General features: G+C 39.4%; 1 protein-coding gene across 50 annotated transcripts in view; it reads right to left on the bottom strand.

Moving 5' to 3' along the window:
• The window catches only part of si:ch211-266g18.10 (muscle M-line assembly protein unc-89), a 104,645-nt gene that overhangs the window by 37,121 nt on the left and 40,210 nt on the right, over nucleotides 1-27,314 (bottom strand). For 28 of the 50 annotated variants that reach the window (XM_036964423.1, XM_036964412.1, XM_036964413.1 and 25 more), the window contains 32 exons: nucleotides 26,578-26,658; nucleotides 24,220-24,300; nucleotides 24,060-24,107; nucleotides 13,620-13,667; nucleotides 11,490-11,534; nucleotides 9,491-9,535; nucleotides 6,268-6,315; nucleotides 6,037-6,090; nucleotides 5,818-5,865; nucleotides 5,677-5,724; nucleotides 5,382-5,426; nucleotides 5,201-5,269; nucleotides 5,030-5,077; nucleotides 4,506-4,553; nucleotides 4,275-4,328; nucleotides 4,056-4,103; nucleotides 3,915-3,962; nucleotides 3,620-3,664; nucleotides 3,439-3,507; nucleotides 3,268-3,315; nucleotides 2,744-2,791; nucleotides 2,513-2,566; nucleotides 2,294-2,341; nucleotides 2,153-2,200; nucleotides 1,858-1,902; nucleotides 1,677-1,745; nucleotides 1,506-1,553; nucleotides 982-1,029; nucleotides 751-804; nucleotides 532-579; nucleotides 391-438; nucleotides 96-140 (listed from right to left, as the gene is read on the bottom strand). In XM_036964423.1, the coding sequence (XP_036820318.1) occupies nucleotides 96-140; nucleotides 391-438; nucleotides 532-579; nucleotides 751-804; nucleotides 982-1,029; nucleotides 1,506-1,553; nucleotides 1,677-1,745; nucleotides 1,858-1,902; nucleotides 2,153-2,200; nucleotides 2,294-2,341; nucleotides 2,513-2,566; nucleotides 2,744-2,791; nucleotides 3,268-3,315; nucleotides 3,439-3,507; nucleotides 3,620-3,664; nucleotides 3,915-3,962; nucleotides 4,056-4,103; nucleotides 4,275-4,328; nucleotides 4,506-4,553; nucleotides 5,030-5,077; nucleotides 5,201-5,269; nucleotides 5,382-5,426; nucleotides 5,677-5,724; nucleotides 5,818-5,865; nucleotides 6,037-6,090; nucleotides 6,268-6,315; nucleotides 9,491-9,535; nucleotides 11,490-11,534; nucleotides 13,620-13,667; nucleotides 24,060-24,107; nucleotides 24,220-24,300; nucleotides 26,578-26,658 (1,671 nt within the window). The remainder of the gene's footprint in view (nucleotides 1-95; nucleotides 141-390; nucleotides 439-531; nucleotides 580-750; nucleotides 805-981; nucleotides 1,030-1,505; nucleotides 1,554-1,676; nucleotides 1,746-1,857; nucleotides 1,903-2,152; nucleotides 2,201-2,293; nucleotides 2,342-2,512; nucleotides 2,567-2,743; nucleotides 2,792-3,267; nucleotides 3,316-3,438; nucleotides 3,508-3,619; nucleotides 3,665-3,914; nucleotides 3,963-4,055; nucleotides 4,104-4,274; nucleotides 4,329-4,505; nucleotides 4,554-5,029; nucleotides 5,078-5,200; nucleotides 5,270-5,381; nucleotides 5,427-5,676; nucleotides 5,725-5,817; nucleotides 5,866-6,036; nucleotides 6,091-6,267; nucleotides 6,316-9,490; nucleotides 9,536-11,489; nucleotides 11,535-13,619; nucleotides 13,668-24,059; nucleotides 24,108-24,219; nucleotides 24,301-26,577; nucleotides 26,659-27,314) is intronic. The other 22 variants (XM_036964424.1, XM_036964443.1, XM_036964418.1 and 19 more) reach the window with 21 other exon arrangements.

Here is a 27,314-nt window from a genome sequence, read left to right as displayed (position 1 = left end):
TTGAATGTTTTATAAATAGCATAAAATGGACACATAGGCTGCCTACTTATTATTGGAATAAGTGGAAAATTAACAATTCAAAAATAATTTCATACCTTTCTTTTCTGGAGCTAATTTGGCCTTTTCTTTTGCTTCAGCATCTAAATCAGAAAAAAAAAGATTTAATAAACTGGACCTTCTGTCATACAACACAGGCTTATCTGATTCAGATTATCGGGCCAAGCCAAACTGAACTGTGCTCGTTTAGATATTTTCTTTTCACATTGTCCTTTCCAGCACAATTCCAGCAGCTATGATTGATGAGTATCTAGGCCAGCCAAGTATACTGTAGGCTGGCTTGGCTCAGTAATGCGAAAATGGGTACTGTGGTACACAAAGAATACTTTGTACCTTTCTTTGATGTAGCTGCTTTGGTCTGTTCTTTGGGAACTTCACTCTCTAAAACAAGCATTGGACAAGACAACACAACATGAATCTCAAGAATTACGCCATTATACATTTTGAAGCCAGAAAAAAATATCCTATCTGTACCTTCTTTTGAAGGCTCTGGTTTGGCTTGTTCCTTAGTTTCCTTGGACTCTAATTAAACAAGAATGATAACATATACAGCAAAGGTTCAAACTGCAATTGATTCAAACCCATACTGAGTATTTGTTTGAGAGAGAAATGAAGCACACTCTGTGGCAGACATCTATTTAGAGTAAGACTAGCGTTTTTTGTTTCAAGTCTAAAGAAAAAAGTTATCCATACCTTTCTTTGATGAAGCTGCTTTGGCGTTTTCTTTGTGAATTTCAGCTTCTAAAACTATCATTGGAGAAGACACAAAATTAATCTAAAGAATTGGGCTATTTATTTATTTCTTTGCAAGAGCTGGTTTGGTCTTCTCACTGCTAAATTCAGCTTCTCAGTAAATAGTGACTTTCAGCCTCTATCAAACACTATCAAATGACATATTAACCACAGATTTGAAAACATTTTTACCTTTCTTTGCAGGGGCTGATTTCACCTTTTCTTTAATAACTGCAGCATCTATGTCAAATATTGATACAAACATACATGCAGTATATATGATTATTTAATTGGATTATTGTATAATCTGATATATATTATACACTAAATTATTGTACAGAATACATATGTTCTTAAATGTAATATACTGCTTATCAAACAATACACAATATTGCAAAATAACATTTGTGTGCAAAGAGAAAATACATATTTACATTTAAATTAAATAATTTGTTATGGCTATCTGTTCACCTCAATATTTATTTTACATTTACAATTTTTGTCATTTAACAGACACTCTTATCCAGAACTATTTACAGTAGTGAGTGCATTTTCAATTGCTAACTCTGAATTTAGATTTGTCACATTTGGAAGAGATTATAAACATTTATAAACAATGAAAGTAACAAAAAATATGCCGTGAATTTAAATAAATACAACACAATGCAAACAAATATTATAACAAATTCCTAATTACATACTAACCAAATTCTTACCTTTCTTTGCAGGGGCTGATTTGACCTTTTCTTTAATAACTGCAGCATCTGAATCAAAAGCAACATAATTGTGTTTCTCTATGAATATAGCAGGATACATGTTTTTCTCTGAGATGATGTACTGTCTGTAATATTATATTGGTGGTGTTAAAAATCAATACATTCGGTTACCTTCATTTGAAGGAGTTACTTTGGCTTTTTCTTTGGAAACTTCAGCTTCTAAGTTCACGTACAACAGTCCTTACAATAATAACTTATTGAATGTTTTATAAATAGCATAAAATGGACACATAGGCTGCCTACTTATTATTGGAATAAGTGGAAAATTAACAATTCAAAAATAATTTCATACCTTTCTTTTCTGGAGCTAATTTGGCCTTTTCTTTTGCTTCAGCATCTAAATCAGAAAAAAAAAGATTTAATAAACTGGACCTTCTGTCATACAACACAGGCTTATCTGATTCAGATTATCGGGCCAAGCCAAACTGAACTGTGCTCGTTTAGATATTTTCTTTTCACATTGTCCTTTCCAGCACAATTCCAGCAGCTATGATTGATGAGTATCTAGGCCAGCCAAGTATACTGTAGGCTGGCTTGGCTCAGTAATGCGAAAATGGGTTCTGTGGTACACAAAGAATACTTTGTACCTTTCTTTGATGTAGCTGCTTTGGTCTGTTCTTTGGGAACTTCACTCTCTAAAACAAGCATTGGACAAGACAACACAACATGAATCTCAAGAATTACGCCATTATACATTTTGAAGCCAGAAAAAAATATCCTATCTGTACCTTCTTTTGAAGGCTCTGGTTTGGCTTGTTCCTTAGTTTCCTTGGACTCTAATTAAACAAGAATGATAACATATACAGCAAAGGTTCAAACTGCAATTGATTCAAACCCATACTGAGTATTTGTTTGAGAGAGAAATGAAGCACACTCTGTGGCAGACATCTATTTAGAGTAAGACTAGCGTTTTTTGTTTCAAGTCTAAAGAAAAAAGTTATCCATACCTTTCTTTGATGAAGCTGCTTTGGCGTTTTCTTTGTGAATTTCAGCTTCTAAAACTATCATTGGAGAAGACACAAAATGAATCTAAAGAATTGGGCTATTTATTTATTTCTTTGCAAGAGCTGGTTTGGTCTTCTCACTGCTAAATTCAGCTTCTCAGTAAATAGTGACTTTCAGCCTCTATCAAACACTATCAAATGACATATTAACCACAGATTTGAAAACATTTTTACCTTTCTTTGCAGGGGCTGATTTCACCTTTTCTTTAATAACTGCAGCATCTATGTCAAATATTGATACAAACATACATGCAGTATATATGATTATTTAATTGGATTATTGTATAATCTGATATATATTATACACTAAATTATTGTACAGAATACATATGTTCTTAAATGTAATATACTGCTTATCAAACAATACACAATATTGCAAAATAACATTTGTGTGCAAAGAGAAAATACATATTTACATTTAAATTAAATAATTTGTTATGGCTATCTGTTCACCTCAATATTTATTTTACATTTACAATTTTTGTCATTTAACAGACACTCTTATCCAGAACTATTTACAGTAGTGAGTGCATTTTCAATTGCTAACTCTGAATTTAGATTTGTCACATTTGGAAGAGATTATAAACATTTATAAACAATGAAAGTAACAAAAAATATGCCGTGAATTTAAATAAATACAACACAATGCAAACAAATATTATAACAAATTCCTAATTACATACTAACCAAATTCTTACCTTTCTTTGCAGGGGCTGATTTGACCTTTTCTTTAATAACTGCAGCATCTGAATCAAAAGCAACATAATTGTGTTTCTCTATGAATATAGCAGGATACATGTTTTTCTCTGAGATGATGTACTGTCTGTAATATTATATTGGTGGTGTTAAAAATCAATACATTCGGTTACCTTCATTTGAAGGAGTTACTTTGGCTTTTTCTTTGGAAACTTCAGCTTCTAAGTTCACGTACAACAGTCCTTACAATAATAACTTATTGAATGTTTTATAAATAGCATAAAATGGACACATAGGCTGCCTACTTATTATTGGAATAAGTGGAAAATTAACAATTCAAAAATAATTTCATACCTTTCTTTTCTGGAGCTAATTTGGCCTTTTCTTTTGCTTCAGCATCTAAATCAGAAAAAAAAAGATTTAATAAACTGGACCTTCTGTCATACAACACAGGCTTATCTGATTCAGATTATCGGGCCAAGCCAAACTGAACTGTGCTCGTTTAGATATTTTCTTTTCACATTGTCCTTTCCAGCACAATTCCAGCAGCTATGATTGATGAGTATCTAGGCCAGCCAAGTATACTGTAGGCTGGCTTGGCTCAGTAATGCGAAAATGGGTTCTGTGGTACACAAAGAATACTTTGTACCTTTCTTTGATGTAGCTGCTTTGGTCTGTTCTTTGGGAACTTCACTCTCTAAAACAAGCATTGGACAAGACAACACAACATGAATCTCAAGAATTACGCCATTATACATTTTGAAGCCAGAAAAAAATATCCTATCTGTACCTTCTTTTGAAGGCTCTGGTTTGGCTTGTTCCTTAGTTTCCTTGGACTCTAATTAAACAAGAATGATAACATATACAGCAAAGGTTCAAACTGCAATTGATTCAAACCCATACTGAGTATTTGTTTGAGAGAGAAATGAAGCACACTCTGTGGCAGACATCTATTTAGAGTAAGACTAGCGTTTTTTGTTTCAAGTCTAAAGAAAAAAGTTATCCATACCTTTCTTTGATGAAGCTGCTTTGGCGTTTTCTTTGTGAATTTCAGCTTCTAAAACTATCATTGGAGAAGACACAAAATGAATCTAAAGAATTGGGCTATTTATTTATTTCTTTGCAAGAGCTGGTTTGGTCTTCTCACTGCTAAATTCAGCTTCTCAGTAAATAGTGACTTTCAGCCTCTATCAAACACTATCAAATGACATATTAACCACAGATTTGAAAACATTTTTACCTTTCTTTGCAGGGGCTGATTTCACCTTTTCTTTAATAACTGCAGCATCTATGTCAAATATTGATACAAACATACATGCAGTATATATGATTATTTAATTGGATTATTGTATAATCTGATATATATTATACACTAAATTATTGTACAGAATACATATGTTCTTAAATGTAATATACTGCTTATCAAACAATACACAATATTGCAAAATAACATTTGTGTGCAAAGAGAAAATACATATTTACATTTAAATTAAATAATTTGTTATGGCTATCTGTTCACCTCAATATTTATTTTACATTTACAATTTTTGTCATTTAACAGACACTCTTATCCAGAACTATTTACAGTAGTGAGTGCATTTTCAATTGCTAACTCTGAATTTAGATTTGTCACATTTGGAAGAGATTATAAACATTTATAAACAATGAAAGTAACAAAAAATATGCCGTGAATTTAAATAAATACAACACAATGCAAACAAATATTATAACAAATTCCTAATTACATACTAACCAAATTCTTACCTTTCTTTGCAGGGGCTGATTTGACCTTTTCTTTAATAACTGCAGCATCTGAATCAAAAGCAACATAATTGTGTTTCTCTATGAATATAGCAGGATACATGTTTTTCTCTGAGATGATGTACTGTCTGTAATATTATATTGGTGGTGTTAAAAATCAATACATTCGGTTACCTTCATTTGAAGGAGTTACTTTGGCTTTTTCTTTGGAAACTTCAGCTTCTAAGTTCACGTACAACAGTCCTTACAATAATAACTTATTGAATGTTTTATAAATAGCATAAAATGGACACATAGGCTGCCTACTTATTATTGGAATAAGTGGAAAATTAACAATTCAAAAATAATTTCATACCTTTCTTTTCTGGAGCTAATTTGGCCTTTTCTTTTGCTTCAGCATCTAAATCAGAAAAAAAAAGATTTAATAAACTGGACCTTCTGTCATACAACACAGGCTTATCTGATTCAGATTATCGGGCCAAGCCAAACTGAACTGTGCTCGTTTAGATATTTTCTTTTCACATTGTCCTTTCCAGCACAATTCCAGCAGCTATGATTGATGAGTATCTAGGCCAGCCAAGTATACTGTAGGCTGGCTTGGCTCAGTAATGCGAAAATGGGTTCTGTGGTACACAAAGAATACTTTGTACCTTTCTTTGATGTAGCTGCTTTGGTCTGTTCTTTGGGAACTTCACTCTCTAAAACAAGCATTGGACAAGACAACACAACATGAATCTCAAGAATTACGCCATTATACATTTTGAAGCCAGAAAAAAATATCCTATCTGTACCTTCTTTTGAAGGCTCTGGTTTGGCTTGTTCCTTAGTTTCCTTGGACTCTAATTAAACAAGAATGATAACATATACAGCAAAGGTTCAAACTGCAATTGATTCAAACCCATACTGAGTATTTGTTTGAGAGAGAAATGAAGCACACTCTGTGGCAGACATCTATTTAGAGTAAGACTAGCGTTTTTTGTTTCAAGTCTAAAGAAAAAAGTTATCCATACCTTTCTTTGATGAAGCTGCTTTGGCGTTTTCTTTGTGAATTTCAGCTTCTAAAACTATCATTGGAGAAGACACAAAATTAATCTAAAGAATTGGGCTATTTATTTATTTCTTTGCAAGAGCTGGTTTGGTCTTCTCACTGCTAAATTCAGCTTCTCAGTAAATAGTGACTTTCAGCCTCTATCAAACACTATCAAATGACATATTAACCACAGATTTGAAAACATTTTTACCTTTCTTTGCAGGGGCTGATTTCACCTTTTCTTTAATAACTGCAGCATCTATGTCAAATATTGATACAAACATACATGCAGTATATATGATTATTTAATTGGATTATTGTATAATCTGATATACAGTGCCTTGCGAAAGTATTCAGCCCCCTTGAACTTTGCGACCTTTTGCCACATTTCAGGCTTCAAACATAAAGATATAAAACTGTATTTTTTTGTGAAGAATCAACAACAAGTGGGACACAATCATGAAGTGGGAACGACATTTATTGGATATATCAAACTTTTTTAAAAACTGAAATTTGGGCGTGCAAAATTATTCAGCCCCTTTACTTTCAGTGCAGCAAACTCTCTCCAGAAGTTCAGTGAGGATCTCTGAATGATCCAATGTTGACCTAAATGACTAATGATGATAAATACAATCCACCTGTGTGTAATCAAGTCTCCGTATAAATGCACCTGCACTGCGATAGTCTCAGAGGTCCGTTAAAAGCGCAGAGAGCATCATGAAGAACAAGGAACACACCAGGCAGGTCCGAGATACTGTTGTGAAGAAGTTTAAAGCCGGATTTGGATACAAAAATATTTCCCAAGCTTTAAACATCCCAAGGAGCACTGTGCAAGCGATAATATTGAAATGGAAGGAGTATCAGACCACTGCAAATCTACCAAGACCTGGCTGTTCCTCTAAACTTTCAGCTCATACAAGGAGAAGACTGATCAGAGATGCAGCCAAGAGGCCCATGATCACTCTGGATGAACTGCAGAGATCTACAGCTGAGGTGGGAGACTCTGTCCATAGGACAACAATCAGTCGTATATATTGCACAAATCTGGCCTTTATGGAAGAGTGGCAAGAAGAAAGCCATTTCTTAAAGATATCCATAAAAAGTGTCGTTTAAAGTTTGCCACAAGCCACCTGGGAGACACACCAAACATGTGGAAGAAGGTGCTCTGGTCAGATGAAACCAAAATTGAACTTTTTGGCAACAATGCAAAACGTTATGTTTGGTGTAAAAGCAACACAGCTGAACACACCATCCCCACTGTCAAACATGGTGGTGGCAGCATCATGGTTTGGGCCTGCTTTTCTTCAGCAGGGACAGGGAAGATGGTTAAAATTGATGGGAAGATGGATGGAGCCAAATACAGGACCATTCTGGAAGAAAACCTGATGGAGTCTGCAAAAGACCTGAGACTGGGACGGAGATTTGTCTTCCAACAAGACAATGATCCAAAACATAAAGCAAAATCTACAATGGAATGGTTCAAAAATAAACATCTCCCGATGTTAGAATGGCCAAGTCAAAGTCCAGACCTGAATCCAATCGAGAATCTGTGGAAAGAACTGAAAACTGCTGTTCACAAATGCTCTCCATCCAACCTCACTGAGCTCGAGCTGTTTTGCAAGGAGGAATGGGAAAAAATATCAGTCTCTCGATGTGCAAAACTGATAGAGACATACCCCAAGCGACTTACAGCTGTAATCGCAGCAAAAGGTGGCGCTACAAAGTATTAACTTAAGGGGGCTGAATAATTTTGCACGCCCAATTTTTCAGTTTTTGATTTGTTAAAAAAGTTTGAAATATCCAATAAATGTCGTTCCACTTCATGATTGTGTCCCACTTGTTGTTGATTCTTCACAAAAAAAATACAGTTTTATATCTTTATGTTTGAAGCCTGAAATTTGGCAAAAGGTCGCAAAGTTCAAGGGGGCCGAATACTTTCGCAAGGCACTGTAAGTATATTTTAGCAATTACATTTCCTTTTGATACTTAAGTATATTTAACACCAAATACTTTTAGACTTTTACTCAAGTAGTATTTTACTGGGTGACTTTCGCTTTTACTTCTGTCATTTCCTATTAAGGTATCTTTACTTTTACTCAAGTATGACTATTGGGTACTTTTTTCACCACTGTTCCAGAGGTAGTTTGGAACTCGATAGTGAGTGTTGCAACCGAAGACACATGATTTTTAAGCAATACGTTCTTCAGCACTCGGTGGTCCCATTCTGTGAGCTTGTGTGGCCTACCACTTTGAGCATAAACCATTGTTGCTCCTAGACGTTTCCACTTCACAACAGCACTTACAGTTGACCAGGGCAGCTCTAGCAGGGCAGAAATTTGACTAACAGTCTTGTTAGTATGGTGGAATCCTATGACGGTGCAACGTTGAAAGTCCCTGAGCTCTTCAGTAAGACCATTCTACTGCCATGTTTGTCTATGGTGATTGCATGGCTGTGTGATAAATTTTAAACAAGTCAGCAACAGGTGTGGCTGAAATAGCCGAATCCACTAATTTGAAGGGGTGTCCAAATACTTCTGTATATATTGTGTATTTGACGCAGGTATTTACTTTGCAACATGTATTGTCATTGACTGGAACAAAACGTAATTGTTTGAGCTATGCAACTGATTTTGTACCCCTCTGCTCACTAGTTAGATGGGGCTCTCCAGTCTCAGAGAGGCAGTCTGTTCTGCATGCCTTCTTGACTTCAATAGAATGTGTTGTCAAGCATTTGTGCATGCAAACTGATAACTGTCACAGCTATCTTACCATCTAACTTGCTCATCAATCAGTATTTTCTCTACGATTTCTGCACAATGGCACTTGTTAAAACCTTGAATCTCATAAGGACCTCACTTTCACCACTGGTCATCTACCTAGCCACGTAACCAGCAGGATATCATCGGTTTCCATTGGACTAGAGCTTGGTATGCTGGCTAGTGAGGTAGCTAATGCTAGCTAGCTAATGCAAGCTAATTATTCTATAGTAGCATATGATGACTAGCGTTGCAAGCATGTTAACATTAGCTAGCTAATGTCGATACACTAGTTGTGGGCTCGCAAAATCAAGCAAATGGTACTGAAGTCATGACAAAATCATGTTTCAACATTTTAGTGGCTATTGACGTGTTAGTTTTTTTGCTTAGTGATATTCTTAGTGACATGCAAATATATTTTTTGACATTTAACTGATATGAGAAAATTTGTGATCCAAATTCCAGATATATACTGCGAGAATTTGCTCATTCAAGCAAACATAGCCTCAGAAAAAAAGATAATAAAGATTAGGAAGAGCCACTTCCAAAAACATTTTAATATTGTTTTGCAGGAACTACTTGTTTGGCAAGTTCCGTCTTTATCAAGCTCTATCAAATTACAAATGCTTCAAAAAATTACAAATTGCGTTCTAACCGCAGATTTGAAAACATTCTTACCTTTCTTTGCAGGGGATGTTTTCACCTTTTCTTTAGCTGCAGCATCTGAATAAAATACAACATAAATGTGTTTCTCTATGAATATAGCAAGACCAACATGTCTCTATGATTATGTACGGTCTGTAATTTTTGTGAAAAAGTCTAAATACGTTGTTTCCTTTATTAGAATGGTAATGTGTGCATATACAGTGCCTTCGGAAAGTATTCAGACCATTTGACTTTTTCCACATTTTGTTACGTTACAGCCTTATTCTAAAATGGATTACATTTTTTAAAATCCTCTGCAATCTACACATAATACCCCATAATGACAAAGTGAAAACAGGATTTGTATTTTAAATAAAAAACAGAAATTATTAACAGTATGCAGACCCTTTGCTATGAGACTCAAAATTGAGCTGAGCTGCATCCATTAATAATCCTTGAGCTGTTTCTACTGTACACCTTGATTGGAGTCCACCTGTGGTAAATTCCGTTGATTGGACATGATTTGGAAAAGTACACCCCTGTCTATTTAAAGGTCCCACAGTTGACAGTTCATGTCAGAGCAAAAACCAAGCCATGAGGTTGAAGGAATTGTCCGTAGAGGTTCGAGAAAGGATTGTGTCGAGGCACAAATCTGGGGAAGGGTACCAAAACAGTTCTTCAGCATTGAAGGTTCCCAAGAACACAGAGGCTTCCATTACTCTTAAATGGAAGAAGTTTGTAACCACCAAGACTCCTAGAGCTCCTAGAGCGGGCCTCCCAGCTCCCAGCTGAGCAATCGGGGGAGAAGGGCCTTGGTCAGGGAGGTGACCAAGAACCCGATGGTCACTCTGACAGAGTTCTGGAGTTCTTCTGTGGAGATGGGAGAACCTCTGCAGCACACCATCAAGCAAGCCTTTATGGTAGAGTGGCCAGACATAAGCCACTCCTCAGTAAAAGGCACATGAGAGCCCGCTTGGAGTTTGCCAAAAGGCAGCTAAATACTCTCAGACCATGAGAAACAAGATTCTCTGGTCTGATGAAACCAATATTGAACTCTTTGGCTTGAATGCCAAGTGTCACATCTGGAGGAATCATGTCGCTATCCCTAAGATGAAGCATGGTGGTGGCAGCATCATGCTGTAGGGATGTTTACAGCGTCAGGGACTGGGAGACAGGTCAGGATTGAGGCAAAGATGAACGGAGCAAAGTACAGAAAGATCCATGATGAAAACTTCCTCCAGAGCATTTAGAACCTCAGACTGGGGTGAAGGTTCAACTTCCAACAGGACAACGGCCCTGAGCACACAGCAAAGACAAGGCAGGAGTGGCTTCGGGACAAGTCTCTGAATGTCCTTGAGTGGCCCAGCCAGAGCCCAGAATTTAACCCGATTGAACATCTCTGGAGAGATGTGAAATTAGTGGTGCAGCAACGCTCCCCATCCAACCTGACAGAGTTTAAGAGGATCTGCAAAGAAGAATGGGAGAAATTCCCCAAATATAGGTGTGCCAAGCTTGTAGTGTCATGCCCAAAAAGACTCGAGGCTGTAATCGCTGCCAAAGGCGCTTTAACAAAGTACTAAGTAAAGGGTCTGAATACTTAAGTGTGATATTTAAAAAAAATATATATAAATGAGAAAAAATGTCTAAAAACCTGTTTTTGCTTTGCCGTTATGGGGTATTGTGTAGATGGATGAATAAGGCTGTAATGTAACAAAATGTGGAAAAAGTTAAGGGGTCTGAATACTTTCCGAATGCACTGTGTATGTGTATTATATATATATATATATATATATATATATATATATATATATATATATATATATATATATATATATATCTGTCTAAGTAAAGGTAACTTTTTTTTCAAGAGTTGGTTTGGCCTTTTCTTTAGAAAATTCAGCTTCTAAGTTCAAATACAAGTCTTTACAATAAGATATTGATATAACTTTTAATAAATAGCATAAAACAGAGACATAGGCCTACTTATTATTGGAATAAATGGAAAAATAACATTTTGAAATTAATTTGACACCTTTCTTTGCTGGAGTTAGTTTGGCCTCTTCTTTTGCTCCAGTATCTAAATCAGAATTTAAAAAATTAAAAATGATGCATTTTTGTCATTTAGCAGACCCTCTTATCCAGAGCAATTTACAGGAGCGATTAGGGTTAAGTGCATTGCACAAGGGCAAATTAACAGATTTTTCACCCAGAGCGTTGGGCCAGTAACCAAAAGGTCGCTGGTTCGAGACACCAAGGAAGACCTTGGTGTCTCGAACCAGCGACCTTTTGGTTACTGGCCCAACGCTCTGCTAGGCTACCTGCCGCTATTGTATCATACATTACAATCTTACCTGATTCAGACTATAGAGTCAAGCCAAAACGTACTGTGCTTGTTCAGATATTTTCTTTTCACATTGTCCTTTCCAGCACAGTTCCAGCAACTACTGTTGATGGGTATCTAGGCCAGCCCAGTATACTGTAGCATGGCTTAACTCAGTTGTGAAAAAGGGTTCTGTGTTTAACAAAGACTACAGTGCCTTGCGAAAGTATTCGGCCCCCTTGAACTTTGCGACCTTTTGCCACATTTCAGGCTTCAAACATAAAGATATAAAACTGTATTTTTTTGTGAAGAATCAACAACAAGTGGGACACAATCATGAAGTGGCACGATATTTATTGGATATTTCAAACTTTTTTAACAAATCAAAAACTGAAAAATTGGGCGTGCAAAATTATTCAGCCCCCTTAAGTTAATACTTTGTAGCGCCACCTTTTGCTGCGATTACAGCTGTAAGTCGCTTGGGGTATGTCTCTATCAGTTTTGCACATCGAGAGACTAAAATTTTTTCCCATTCCTCCTTGCAAAACAGCTCGAGCTCAGTGAGGTTGGATGGAGAGCATTTGTGAACAGCAGTTTTCAGTTCTTTCCACAGATTCTCAATTGGATTCAGGTCTGGACTTTGACTTGGCCATTCTAACACCTGGATATGTTTGTTTTTGAATCATTCCGTTGTAGATTTTGCTTTATGTTTTGGATCATTGTCTTGTTGGAAGACAAATCTCCGTCCCAGTCTCAGGTCTTTTGCAGACTCCATCAGGTTTTCTTCCAGAATGGTCCTGTATTTGGCTCCATCCATCTTCCCATCAATTCTAACCATCTTCCCTGTCCCTGCTGAAGAAAAGCATGCCCAAACCATGATGCTGCCACCACCATGTTTGACAGTGGGGATGGTGTGTTCAGCTGTGTTGCTTTTACACCAAACATAACGTTTTGCATTGTTGCCAAAAAGTTCAATTTTGGTTTCATCTGACCAGAGCACCTTCTTCCACATGTTTGGTGTGTCTCCCAGGTGGCTTGTGGCAAACTTTAAACAACACTTTTTATGGATATCTTTAAGAAATGGCTTTCTTCTTGCCACTCTTCCATAAAGGCCAGATTTGTGCAATATACGACTGATTGTTGTCCTATGGACAGAGTCTCCCACCTCAGCTGTAGATCTCTGCAGTTCATCCAGAGTGATCATGGGCCTCTTGGCTGCATCTCTGATCAGTCTTCTCCTTGTATGAGCTGAAAGTTTAGAGGGACGGCCAGGTCTTGGTAGATTTGCAGTGGTCTGATACTCCTTCCATTTCAATATTATCGCTTGCACAGTGCTCCTTGGGATGTTTAAAGCTTGGGAAATATTTTTGTATCCAAATCCGGCTTTAAACTTCTTCACAACAGTATCTCGGACCTGCATGGTGTGTTCCTTGTTCTTCATGATGCTCTCTGCGCTTTTAACGGACCTCTGAGACTATCGCAGTGCAGGTGCATTTATACGGAGACTTGATTACACACAGGTGGATTGTATTTATCATCATTAGTCATTTAGGTCAACATTGGATCATTCAGAGATCCTCACTGAACTTCTGGAGAGAGTTTGCTGCACTGAAAGTAAAGGGGCTGAATAATTTTGCATGCCCAATTTTTCAGTTTTTGATTTGTTAAGAAAGTTTGATATATCCAATAAATGTCGTTCCACTTCATGATTGTGTCCCACTTGTTGTTGATTCTTCACAAAAAAATACAGTTTTATATCTTTATGTTTGAAGCCTGAAATGTGGCAAAAAGTCGCATAGTTCAAGGGGGCCGAATACTTTCGCAAGGCACTGTACTTTGTACCTTTCTTTGATGTAGCTGCTTTGGTTTTTTCTTTGGGAACTTCAGCTTCTAAAACAATCATTGGATGAGACACAACATTAATCTCAGGAACTGGGCTATTATACATTTAATGCAACAAAAACAATCATATCTGTATCTTTTTTTGTAGGTTCTGGTTTGGCTTGCTCCTTAGCTTCCTTGGGCTCTAATCAAATACGAACAAGACAATTTACTGCAACAATTCAGACTGCAATTCAATCTGAGAAATAAATACAGTACACTCAGAAAAATAGGCCTACACACTGTCGACAAAAGTGTTAAAGTGTAGTTAATCAACCTAAACCTCGCCCTAACCTTAGCTCTTATTGCCATAATCCAGTCAATCACGGACTACAGGAAGAAATCCAGCCCAGTCACGGACCAGGATGTCCTGCTCCCAGGCAGACGAAATAACTTTTTTGCCCGCTTTGAGGACAATACAGTGCCACTGACACGGCCTGCAACGAAAACATGCGGTCTCTCCTTCACTGCAGCCGAGGTGAGTAAGACATTTAAACGCGTTAACCCTCGCAAGGCTGCAGGCCCAGACGGCATCCCCAGCCGCGCCCTCAGAGCATGCGCAGACCAGCTGGCCGGTGTGTTTACGGACATATTCAATCAATCCCTATACCAGTCTGCTGTTCCCACATGCTTCAAGAGGGCCACCATTGTTCCTGTTCCCAAGAAAGCTAAGGTAACTGAGCTAAACGACTACCGCCCCGTAGCACTCACATCCGTCATCATGAAGTGCTTTGAGAGACTAGTCAAGGACCATATCACCTCCACCCTACCTGACACCCTAGACCCACTCCAATTTGCTTACCGCCCAAATAGGTCCACAGACGATGCAATCTCAACCACACTGCACACCGCCCTAACCCATCTGGACAAGAGGAATACCTATGTGAGAATGCTGTTCATTGACTACAGCTCGGCATTCAACACCATAGTACCCTCCAAGCTCGTCATCAAGCTCGAGACCCTGGGTCTCGACCCCGCCCTGTGCAACTGGGTACTGGACTTCCTGACGGGCCGCCCCCAGGTGGTGAGGGTAGGCAACAACATCTCCTCCCCGCTGATCCTCAACACTGGGGCCCCACAAGGGTGCGTTCTGAGCCCTCTCCTGTACTCCCTGTTCACCCATGACTGCGTGGCCACGCACGCCTCCAACTCAATCATCAAGTTTGCGGACGAGACAACAGTGGTAGGCTTGATTACCAACAACGACGAGACGGCCTACAGGGAGGAGGTGAGGGCCCTCGGAGTGTGGTGTCAGGAAAATAACCTCACACTCAACGTCAACAAAACTAAGGAGATGATTGTGGACTTCAGGAAACAGCAGAGGGAACACCCCCCTACCCACATCGATGGAACAGTAGTGGAGAGGGTAGCAAGTTTTAAGTTCCTCGGCATACACATCACAGACAAACTGAATTGGTCCACTCACACAGACAGCATTGTGAAGAAGGCGCAGCAGCGCCTCTTCAACCTCAGGAGGCTGAAGAAATTCGGCTTGTCACCAAAAACACTCACAAACTTCTACAGATGCACAATCGAGAGCATCCTGGCGGGCTGTATCACCGCCTGGTACGGCAACTGCTCCGCCCTCAACCGTAAGGCTCTCCAGAGGGTGGTGAGGTCTGCACAACGCATCACCGGGGGCAAACTACCTGCCCTCCAGGACACCTACACCACCCGATGTCACAGGAAGGCCATAAAGATCATCAAGGACATCAACCACCCGAGCCACTGCCTGTTCACCCCGCTATCATCCAGAAGGCGAGGTCAGTACAGGTGCAACAAAGCTGGGACCGAGAGACTGAAAAACAGCTTCTATCTCAAGGCCATCAGACTGTTAAACAGCCACCACTAACATTGAGTGGCTGCTGCCAACACACTGACACTGACTCAACTCCAGCCACTTTAATAATGGGAATTGATGGGAAATGATGTAAATATATCACTAGCCACTTTAAACAATGCTACCTTATATAATGTTACTTACCCTACATTATTCATCTCATAGGCATACGTATATACTGTACTCTATATCATCGACTGTATCCTTATGTAATACATGTATCACTAGCCACTTTAACTATGCCACTTTGTTTACATACTCATCTCATATGTATATACTGTACTCGATACCATCTACTGTATCTTGCCTATGCTGCTCTGTACCATCACTCATTCATATATCCTTATGTACATATTCTTTATCCCCTTACACTGTGTACAAGACAGTAGTTTTGGAATTGTTAGTTAGATTACTTGTTGGTTATTACTGCATTGTCGGAACTAGAAGCACAAGCATTTCGCTACACTCGCATTAACATCTGCTAACCATGTGTATGTGACAAATAAAATTTGATTTGATTTGAATCCCTAACCTGACTCTCGGGTTGTTCCATCAACAGAGATACAGTTTACAGTTTGTTGCTAGTTTGACCCTCTGTAAGGGGAGTCACCTTTCTCTCCACTCTTGTGCAATGTGATTGCTGTGTGACAAACAAATAGTTATGAGATTGACATCCTGCTGTTTGGTAGCGGTTAAGAGCATAGGGCCAGTAATCAAAAGGTTGCTGGTTTGAATCCCTGAGCCATCTAGGTGCAAAATCTGACGATGTGCCCTTAAGCAAGGCACTTAACCCTTATTGCTCCTGAATGTTGTTTGCTAAAATGTAAATACTCATCTTGTGTCAGAAGTCTCCCTGCTACTTATTGTAACATATTGCTGGATATATCTTTAACCTTTAATGAAACTGGACCATATGTGATAATATCACAATTGTTTTGATTGTAGAAGTCAAAGAACTAATAATTTACCTTGCTTTACAGGAGCTGGTTTGACCTTCTCTGTAGCAACCTGGATGCCAGGCTTCCCCAAAAAATAGATCAATAATTTTTGGAGGATTTAGTCTTAAATGTCCTTCAATTCGCAAGAGGCTGAATGTATCTCACCGGAGAAAGTATCAGAGCGAACTAAATAGTGCCCACTCTGTCTCAGTATGTGTAGCCCATCTATCTGATGCGGTCTGGTCAAAAGACCAAAAGACACTATTGTCGCCCGTAGCATTGAATGCACGGGAAGCCAACGAGCATTTGGTCTCCCTTGATATAAAAAGTGTCAAATAATAGCCAATCAGCATTGCGCTAAACTGAGAGCTCAGCTGTGAATGGTCCTGGCACACAAAAAAAGGGAAGCCAGTTTGGATTTGGCTTCACACCAATCACATCACATTGTCATTTTTTACTCCTGTGGCTAGCTAGCTAGCTAAATCATCCCTTTCCTATTTTAGCCATAGATGGAGAGAGGGATTTGAACATGTGGTTTTACATTAACTTATTTGACCATGCTGTAGGTCATGTAACTGTTTGTTACATACAACATGTTTTGTGGACTTCACTCGACCGATGTTGCCTTCTGGTTTTGTGATGAAACAAAGGTGTGGTTGAATTTATTCTGTCTTATATCACGTTGTTAATTTTTTTTATACATTTTTATATATCACGTTGTCAAGGCATATCAACTAACAAGTTACAGAGCATTACAGTGCAATTTGATAGTATAGTAGGATGTGAGAAGGGAATAGACAATGGAGGAGGAGGAATAGGTAAGAAGGACCGATAGTCAGCCAAGCAGAGGCATTTTCATCGGGGAATGTGTGGTCCAGAGTTGGGAGCGTTACTGCTGCGCCAGACTCCGACACACCAAATATTGTTTAGTGACATAAAAAAATGTACCTGTGGAAAAGACCATCTTTTGTGTTCCTGACTTTTTTAAACTTCAGTCAAGAATACAGTAGCATACATATGCAGGACATATACACTGAGTATGCCAAACATTAGGAACACCTTCCTAATATTGAGTTGCCCTTAAAAAAGCCTCAATCCGTCGGGGTATGGACTCCACAAGTTGTCGAAGGCATTCTACAGGATGAAGGCCCATGCTGACTCCAATGCTTCCCATAGTTGTGTCAAGTTGGCTAGATGTCCTTTGGGTGGTGGACCATTCTTGACACACACGGGAAACTGAGCATGAAAAACCCAGCAGTTCTTGGCACCTACCCCTTTCAAAGGAACTTTTATTTCTATGTTGGCCTGGTATTGTTCCCAATCAGAGGCAGCTGTTTATAGTTGTCTCTGATTGGGGATCAAATGTAGGCAGCCATTTCCCCACTGTGTTTTGTGGGATCTTGTTTATGTGTAATTGCCTGTGAGCACTCCATACAGTGGACTTCACAATTACTGGCACCCCTGACTGGCAATGCACAAACAATACTTTAAAAAATGTAAACAACATAATTATAGAGATATCTCAAAATACCAACATGTGAGAAATAGTGTACTATATTAATGTTTCAATGGAACCAACCAAAATCATTCAATTATTTAATACAAAATAAATGTAACCAAAATCAAGGTTTTGTAATTATTGGCACTCCTCATTTAGTACTTAGTGCAACCACCTCTGGCAAGGATAACAGCATGGAGTCTTTTCCTGTTATGTTTGACAAGGTTAAGGAACACATTTGGAGGGATTTTGGACCATTCCTCTATGCAGATCCTTTCAAGATCCTTCACATTCTTGGGTTTGCGCTTATCAACTGCCCACTTCCACTCAGCCCACAGGTTTTCGATTGGATTGAGGTCCGGCGACTGAGATGGGCATGGCAAAACATTGATTTTGTTGTCGCTGAACCATTTCTGTGTGGATCTTGAGGTATGTTTTGGGTCATTGTCTTGTTGGAAAGTCCACCTACGGCCAAGTCCTAGCCTTCTGGCAATGGTAACCAAATTGTCAGCCAAAATTGGCTGATACTTGGTAGAATTCATTATGCCATCAATCTTAACCAGTGCCCCTGGACCTCTGGAATTAAAACAGTCCCAAAACATCACTGATCCCCCTCCATATTTCACCGTGGGTATGAGGTGCCTCTCCTTGTATGCATCTCTGTTTCAACGCCAAACATGCCGATGCTGTATCTGACCAAAACATTCAATTTTGGTCTCATCTGACCAGAGCACCTTCTTCCAGTCATAATTTAAATGACGTTTAGCAAAATCCAAGCGCTTGCGTCTGTGTCTTGGGGTCAGAAAGGACTTTCTTCTGGCAACCGATCCAAAGAGCCTGTGGATGTGGAGGTGGCGTCTGATGGTGCTTTTTGAAACCTGGTGACCCCAAGACGCCACCAAGGCCTGCAATTCCTTCACAGTGATTCTTGGGGATTTTATTGCTTCTCTCACCATCCTCCTCCCTAATCTGGGGGGCAAAATGCATTTGCATCCTCTACCCGTGAGGTTTTCAACTGATCCATATCTTTTGAATGTTTTAATAATTGCCCTGACAGTGCTCAGTGGTAAATTCAATCGTTTGTGGATCTTCTTGTAGCCATTTCCAGATTTATGAAGGTCTACAACCATCTGTCTCTTTTGAACTGCTAGTTCTTTTGATTTCTTCATGGTGTTGGATGACAGCGGGATATTGCATGTGTGTTACCTCATTTTTATACCTCAGTGAAACAGGAAGTGATGTAATGGCTCAATATAGTTCCTTAAGACTTAGATACATTTAAATAAGTGGAATTTAATTTAATTTTGGTAGATGTTATTTACAATAATCTTTAAGGGTGCCATTAATAGTGAATACCTTGATTTGGAGGACATTGATTTTTATTATTTTGGTTGGTTCCATTGAAACATTAATAAAGTACAGTATTTCTCACCTGTTGGTATTTTGAGTTTCTCTATAATTATATTGTTTATCTGTGTTTTAAGCATTGTTTGTGCATTGCCAGTCAGAGGTGGGGGGGGGGGGGGGGGGGGGGGTGCCAGTAATTTTGGAGCCCACTGTAGCTTCACGTATCGTTTATTATTTTTGTGCGGTTCACTTATAATAATAAAAAGTCGCACCAATTTCACGCTGCGCTTTGGTCCGAATGTTCTTACGATGATCGTGACATGTCTATAGTGCCTGTTTTCTAGTTTTCCCGGTTTTGACCTTTCTGCCTGCTGTGACCCTGAGCCTGTCTGCCATCTTGTACGTCTTACCGGCTGCTATCTGAATAGACAATCGGACAATTTATTTATTTTTATTATTATGTTTTCTTCTCGGGCCTCTATAACTATATCTATTGTTCTTATTTTTGTTGTTGTTGTGTGATTTGGATTAATCCCCTCTACCACACGGAACCCCACTAATCTACTGACCGAACGCAAGAGGTGGCTAACAACAGACTCCATCCTATGCTAGCTTGCTACCGATGGCCCGGCTAGCTGTCTAAATCGCCGTGAGCCTCAACCAACCTCTCCACTCACTGGACCCTTTTGATCACTCGACTAAGCATGCCTCTCCTTAATGTCAATATGTCTTGTCCATTGCTGTTCCGGTTAGTGTTTATTGGCTTATTTCACTGTAGAGCCTCTAGTCCTGCTCACTATACCTTATCCAACCTATTAGTTCCACCACCCACACATGCAATGACATCTCCTGGTTTCAATGATGTTTCTAGAGACAATATCTCTCTCTTCATCACTCAATACCTAGGTTTACCTCCACTGTACTCACATCCTACCTTACCTTTGTCTGTACATTATACCTTGATGCTATTTTATCGCCCCCAGAAACCTCCTTTTACTCTCTGCTCCAGACGTTCTAGACGACCAATTCTTATTGCTTTTAGTCGCACCCTTATTCTACTCCTCCTATGTTCCTCTGGCGATGTAGAGGTAAATCCAGGCCCTGCAGTGCCTAGCTCCACTCCTATTCCCCAGGCGCTCTCTTTTGACGACTTCTGTAACCGTAATAGCCTTGGTTTCATGCATGTTAACATTAGAAGCCTCCTCCCTAAGTTTGTTCTATTCACTGCTTTAGCACACTCTGGCAACCCGGATGTTCTAGCTGTGTCTGAATCCTGGCTTAGGAAGACCACCAAAAATTCAGACATTTTAATTCCAAACTACAACATTTTCAGACAAGATAGAACTGCCAAAGGGGGCGGTGTTGCAATCTACTGCAAAGATAGCCTGCAGAGTTCTGTCCTACTATCCAGGTCTGTACCCAAACAATTTGAACTTCTACTTTTAAAAATCCACCTCTCTAAAAACAAGTCTCTCACCGTTGCCGCCTGCTATAGACCACCCTCTGCCCCCAGCTGTGCTCTGGACACCATATGTGAACTGATTGCCCCCCATCTATCTTCAGAGCTCGTGCTGCTAGGCGACCTAAACTGGAACATGCTTAACACCCCAGCCATCCTACAATCTAAACTTGATGCCCTCAATCTCACACAAATTATCAATGAACCTACCAGGTACCTCCCCAAAGCCTTAAACACGGGCACCCTCATAGATATCATCCTAACCAACTTCCCCTCTAAATACACCTCTGCTGTCTTCAACCAAGATCTCAGCGATCACTGCCTCATTGCCTGCATCCGTAATGGGTCAGCGGTCAAACGACCTCCTCTCATCACTGTAAAACGCTCCCTGAAACACTTCAGCGAGCAGGCCTTTCTAATCGACCTGGCCGGGGTATCCTGGAAGGATATTGACCTCATCCCGTCAGTAGAGGATGCCTGGATATTTTTTAAAAATGCCTTCCTAACCATCTTAAATAAACATGCCCCATTCAAGAAATTTAGAACCAGGAACAGATATAGCCCTTGGTTCTCCCCAGACCTGACTGCCCTTAACCAACACAAAAACATCCTATGGCGTTCTGCATTAGCATCGAACAGCCCCCGTGATATGCAGCTGTTCAGGGAAGCTAGAAACCATTATACACAGGCAGTTAGAAAAGCCAAGGCTAGCTTTTTCAAGCATAAATTTGCTTCTTGCAACACTAACTCAAAAAAGTTCTGGGACACTGTAAAGTCCATGGAGAATAAGAACACCTCCTCCCAGCTGCCCACTGCACTGAAGATAGGAAACACTGTCACCACTGATAAATCCACCATAATTGAAAATTTCAATAAGCATTTTTCTACTGCTGGCCATGCTTTCCACCTGGCTACTCCTACCCCTGTCAACAGCACTGCACCCCCAACAGCAACTCGCCCAAGCCTTCCCCATTTCTCCTTCTCCCAAATCCATTCAGCTGATGTTCTGAAAGAGCTGCAAAATCTGGACCCCTACAAATCAGCCGGGCTAGACAATCTGGACCCTTTCTTTCTAAAATTATCTGCCAAAATTGTTGCCACCCCTATTACTAGCCTGTTCAACCTCTCTTTCGTGTCGTCTGAGATTCCCAAAGATTGGAAAGCAGCTGCGGTCATCCCCCTCTTCAAAGGGGGGGACACTCTTGACCCAAACTGCTACAGACCTATATCTATCCTACCATGCCTTTCTAAGGTCTTCGAAAGCCAAGTCAACAAACAGATTACCGACCATTTTGAATCTCACCATACCTTCTCTGCTATGCAATCTGGTTTCAGAGCTGGTCATGGGTGCACCTCAGCCACGCTCAAGGTCCTAAACGATATCTTAACCGCCATCGATAAGAAACATTACTGTGCAGCCGTATTCATTGATCTGGCCAAGGCTTTCGACTCTGTCAATCACCACATCCTCATCGGCAGACTCAACAGCCTTGGTTTCTCAAATGATTGCCTCGCCTGGTTCACCAACTACTTCTCTGATAGAGTTCAGTGTGTCAAATCGGAGGGTCTGTTGTCCGGACCTCTGGCAGTCTCTATGGGGGTGCCACAGGGTTCAATTCTTGGACCGACTCTCTTCTCTGTATACATCAATGAGGTCGCTCTTGCTGCTGGTGAGTCTCTGATCCACCTCTACGCAGACGACACCATTCTGTATACTTCCGGCCCTTCTTTGGACACTGTGTTAACAACCCTCCAGGCAAGCTTCAATGCCATACAACTCTCCTTCCGTGGCCTCCAATTGCTCTTAAATACAAGTAAAACTAAATGCATGCTCTTCAACCGATCGCTACCTGCACCTACCCGCCTGTCCAACATCACTACTCTGGACGGCTCTGACTTAGAATACGTGGACAACTACAAATACTTAGGTGTCTGGTTAGACTGTAAACTCTCCTTCCAGACCCATATCAAACATCTCCAATCCAAAGTTAAATCTAGAATTGGCTTCCTATTTCGCAACAAAGCATCCTTCACTCATGCTGCCAAACATACCCTTGTAAAACTGACCATCCTACCAATCCTCGACTTTGGCGATGTAATTTACAAAATAGCCTCCAATACCCTACTCAACAAATTGGATGCAGTCTATCACAGTGCAATCCGTTTTGTCACCAAAGCCCCATATACTACCCACCATTGCGACCTGTACGCTCTCGTTGGCTGGCCCTCGCTTCATACTCGTCGCCAAACCCACTGGCTCCATGTCATCTACAAGACCCTGCTAGGTAAAGTCCCCCCTTATCTCAGCTCGCTGGTCACCATAGCATCTCCCACCTGTAGCACACGCTCCAGCAGGTATATCTCTCTAGTCACCCCCAAAACCAATTCTTTCTTTGGCCGCCTCTCTTTCCAGTTCTCTGCTGCCAATGACTGGAACGAACTACAAAAATCTCTGAAACTGGAAACACTTATCTCCCTCACTAGCTTTAAGCACCAACTGTCAGAGCAGCTCACAGATTACTGCACCTGTACATAGCCCACCTATAATTTAGCCCTATCAACTACCTCTTTCCCAACTGTATTTTATTTATTTATTTATTTTGCTCCTTTGCACCCCATTATTTTTATTTCTACTTTGCACATTCTTCCATTGCAAAACTACCATTCCAGTGTTTTACTTGCTATATTGTATTTACCTTGCCACCAAGGCCTTTTTTTGCCTTTACCTCCCTTCTCACCTCATTTGCTCACATTGTATATAGACTTGTTTATACTTTATTATTGACTGTATGTTTGTTTTACTCCATGTGTAACTCTGTGTTGTTGTATCTGTCGAACTGCTTTGCTTTATCTTGGCCAGGTCGCAATTGTAAATGAGAACTTGTTCTCAACTTGCCTACCTGGTTAAATAAAGGTAAAATAAAAAATAAATAAATAAAAACCTTTGCCCTACTACTCTGGATTACCGACCTCTGTCTGACCTGACCCTGAGCCTGCTTGCCATCCTGTACCTTTGCCTGCCCGTGTTCGATTTCATAAACATTTGTTACTCCGACACTGTCTGCACCTGGGTCTTACCTTCAAACGTGATACTCTGAATTGCACACATACATGTCTTAATACATGTCTTATCTCAAGGCTTAAAGATCCTTAACCTGACTCCTCCCCTTCACCTACACTGATTGAAGTGGGCTTAACAAGTGACATCAATAAGGGATCATAGAATTCACCTGGTTAGTCTATGTCATGGAAAGAGCAGTGTATAAGAGCAATGTATATGGAGCAGTGTATATAAGTTAAAGGTGAACAAATTGGTTACCTTTCTTAACATTCACCAGCTTAGCCTCCTCCTTTAGAACCTCAAGTTCTATTAGAAATACACAAGAACAGTAGAGTAGCGTTACACAATATTCATGTATCAGACTTCATCCAATGCAGATTTCTATGTTCAAAATTTCCAAGTCAAAATAATATTTTACCTGTTTTTTTTACCTTTACTTTTATGTCTGGTAGCTTAGCTGTCTTTTCTTCCTTAACCTCTTTGACAGGTTTCTTTTTGCCTGCAAAATGTGACAAAAACGACATAACAGTAACATTAATTTAAAGGCTATTTAACATATTTATAGCTGACAAAATACGATATACCATGTGTTGGTGTTACAGGGCAAGTACAGTATATTCCACCTAGTATCAGTCCTAAAAAATAAAATATGAATACAGCAAGATGCACCATTCGTTAGTAGTAATTTCTATGCTCTGTGCTTGCTTTAACCAGCTGCTTACGGTGTCACATAAGCTTTGAAAGTTTGAGCAATCTACAATATACAATAGTCATTGCTGTTCAATGGAAATTTCAGTTCATTATACATACCAATTAATTCATGAAGAAAATGTTCAATTGACTGTAAACAATATTTATGGCTTCAAAATATTTGAATACGTTTCTCCAGCCAAATTCCTCTGCTTTTTAGCAAGTGACAGGGCTGTCGTTTGACTGAAAAAGTAATTAAGGATTGTGGCTTAACGCTAATAAGTCTAAATCTAAATAAAATGTATAAAAATAAATGTTTGTCATTTAGCAGACACTCTTATCTAGAAAAACATACAGTTAAAGGTGCAATGATGAATGATATGAGTTTTGAAGAAAATAATCTGTTAAACTTTGAGCTGATTGTTTGGGCCCTGTGCCTTGTATTTGCATTTGTACTTACTTAAAAAAAAATCCTCTCACTGTCAACTATATTTATTTTCAGCAAACTTAACGTGTAAATATTTGTATGAACATAACAAGATTCAACAACTGAGACAAACTGAACAAGTTCCACAGACATGTGACTAACAGAAATTGAATAATGTGTCCCTGAATAAAGGGGGGAGGTCAAAATCAAAAGTAATAGTCAGTATCTGGTGTGGCCACCAGCTGCATTAATTAAGTACTGCAGTGCTTCTCCTCCTCACGGACTGCACCAGATTTGCCAGTTCTTGCTGTGAGATGTTACCCCACACTTCCACCAAGGCACCTGCAAGTTCCCGGACATTTATGTGGGGAATGGCCCTAGCCCTCACCCTCCGATCCAACAGGTCCCACACGTGCTCAATGGGATTGTGATCCGGGCACTTCGCTGGCCATGGCAGAACACGGACATTGCTGTCTTGCAGGAAAGCACACACAGAACGTACAGTATGGCTGGTGGCATTGTCAAGCTGAAGTGTCATGTCACATTATAGCAGGGGGTGTAAAGCCTTAACACATATGTTTTACCAGCAGCAAACTATGATCAATAATGTCAAAAGCTGCACTGAAGTCTAGCAAGACAGCCCCCACAATCATTTTATCATAAATTTCTCTCAGCCAATCATCAGTCATTTGTGTAAGATCTGTGCTTGTTGAGTGTCCTTCCCTATAAGCATGCTGAAAATCTATTGTCAATTTGTTTACTTTTAAATACCATTGTATCTGGTCAAACACCATTTTTTTCTGGAAGTTTACTAAGGGTTGGTAACAGGCTGATTATTCGGCTATTTCAGCCAGTAAAGGGGGCTTTACTATTCTTGGGAAGCAGAATGACTTTATCTTCCCTCCAGGCCTGAGGGCACACACTCTAGTTGGCTTAAATTGAAGGTGTGGCAAATAGGAGTGGTAATATCGTCTGCTATTATCCTCAGTAATTTTCAATCTAGATTGTCAGACCCTGATGGCTTCTCATTGTCGATAGACAATTTTTTTTTAACCTCTTCCACACTGACTTTACGGAATTCAAAAGTACAAATCTTGTCTTTCATAATTTGGTCAGATATGTTTGGATGTCAGCGTTTGTTGCTGGTGTGTCATCCCTAAGTTTGCTTATCTTGCCAATGAAAAAGTCATTAAAATGGTTTGCAATATCAGTGGGCTTTGTGATGAAGGATAAATGAAGGAGCCGAGTTGGCTTTTTTCACTAAAATGTAATTTAAGTTGATATTTACTCACATCACATCAAATCAAATTGTATTGGTCACATACACATGGTTAGCAGATGTTATTGTGAATATAGCAAAATGCTTGTGATTCTAGTTCTGACAGTGCAGCAATATCAACAAGTAATCTAACAATTCCACAACAACTACCTAATGCACACAAATCTAAGTAAATGGATGGAATAAGAATATGTACATACTGTATGTATTGTTTACCACCAACAAGAATTTAAATCTTCAAAAAGGTTAAAAAAGTGTTTGACATGGACTGTGAATATGAATGTCTATGAATTTGAGGGGTTACATCTCCCAATGTTAGTGACCTTATTTTTTTGTTTTTCGAATAAGACTAGTTTTACCTGTCCCGTAATAGCCATTACCTTCTTTATTAACATCAATATGTTCTTTTTTCATGGTGGACTCTGTCTTCACCACCTTGACAGGGTTCTTGGATTCATCGTCTGAAAACAAAGGCAATGCAATATTAGATAATGGATTAATTCAGTTTCACGGCAGTAATTACTTGCTTCTATGCTAAGCCATTGCATGGGTTGTTAGAATACATCCAACTTAGTGCAACATGATACTGTACTCCACAGCAAAGCACTCAGGAAATTTAAGCACTTGAACTTAAATTATGTGTTTAATGTTCTTAAGGGGCAATTCTTTCAAATACATTTTACATTTCTTGGCAGTCCACCGTTCCATTGTCTTATGGCTAGGGGTTCCGCTAGCGGCACCCCTGACAACATTCCGCTGAAAAGGCAGCACGCGAAAATCAAAAATGTTTTTTTGAAATACGTAACTTTCACACATTAACAAGTCCAATACACCAAATGAAAGATAAACTTCTTGTTAATCTACCCATCCTGTCTGATTTCAAAAAGCCTTTACAGTGAAAGCACAACATATGATTATGTTAGGTCAGAGCCAATTTACAAAAAAACAGAAAAAAAGCAGAAATATAGATAAAATTAATCACTAACCTTTGATCTTCATCAGATGACAGTCATAGGACATCATGTTACACAATACATGCATGTTTTGTTCGATAAAGTTAATATTTATATCCAAAAATCTCAGTTTACATTGGCGCGTTACGTGCAGTAATGTTTTG

The sequence above is a fragment of the Oncorhynchus mykiss genome, chromosome 26 (assembly GCF_013265735.2).
Source record: "Oncorhynchus mykiss isolate Arlee chromosome 26, USDA_OmykA_1.1, whole genome shotgun sequence".
Lineage (NCBI taxonomy): Eukaryota > Metazoa > Chordata > Actinopteri > Salmoniformes > Salmonidae > Oncorhynchus > Oncorhynchus mykiss.
The sequence above is the reverse complement of the archived record's forward strand: the minus strand, read 5'-3'. Positions and strand labels throughout refer to the sequence as shown.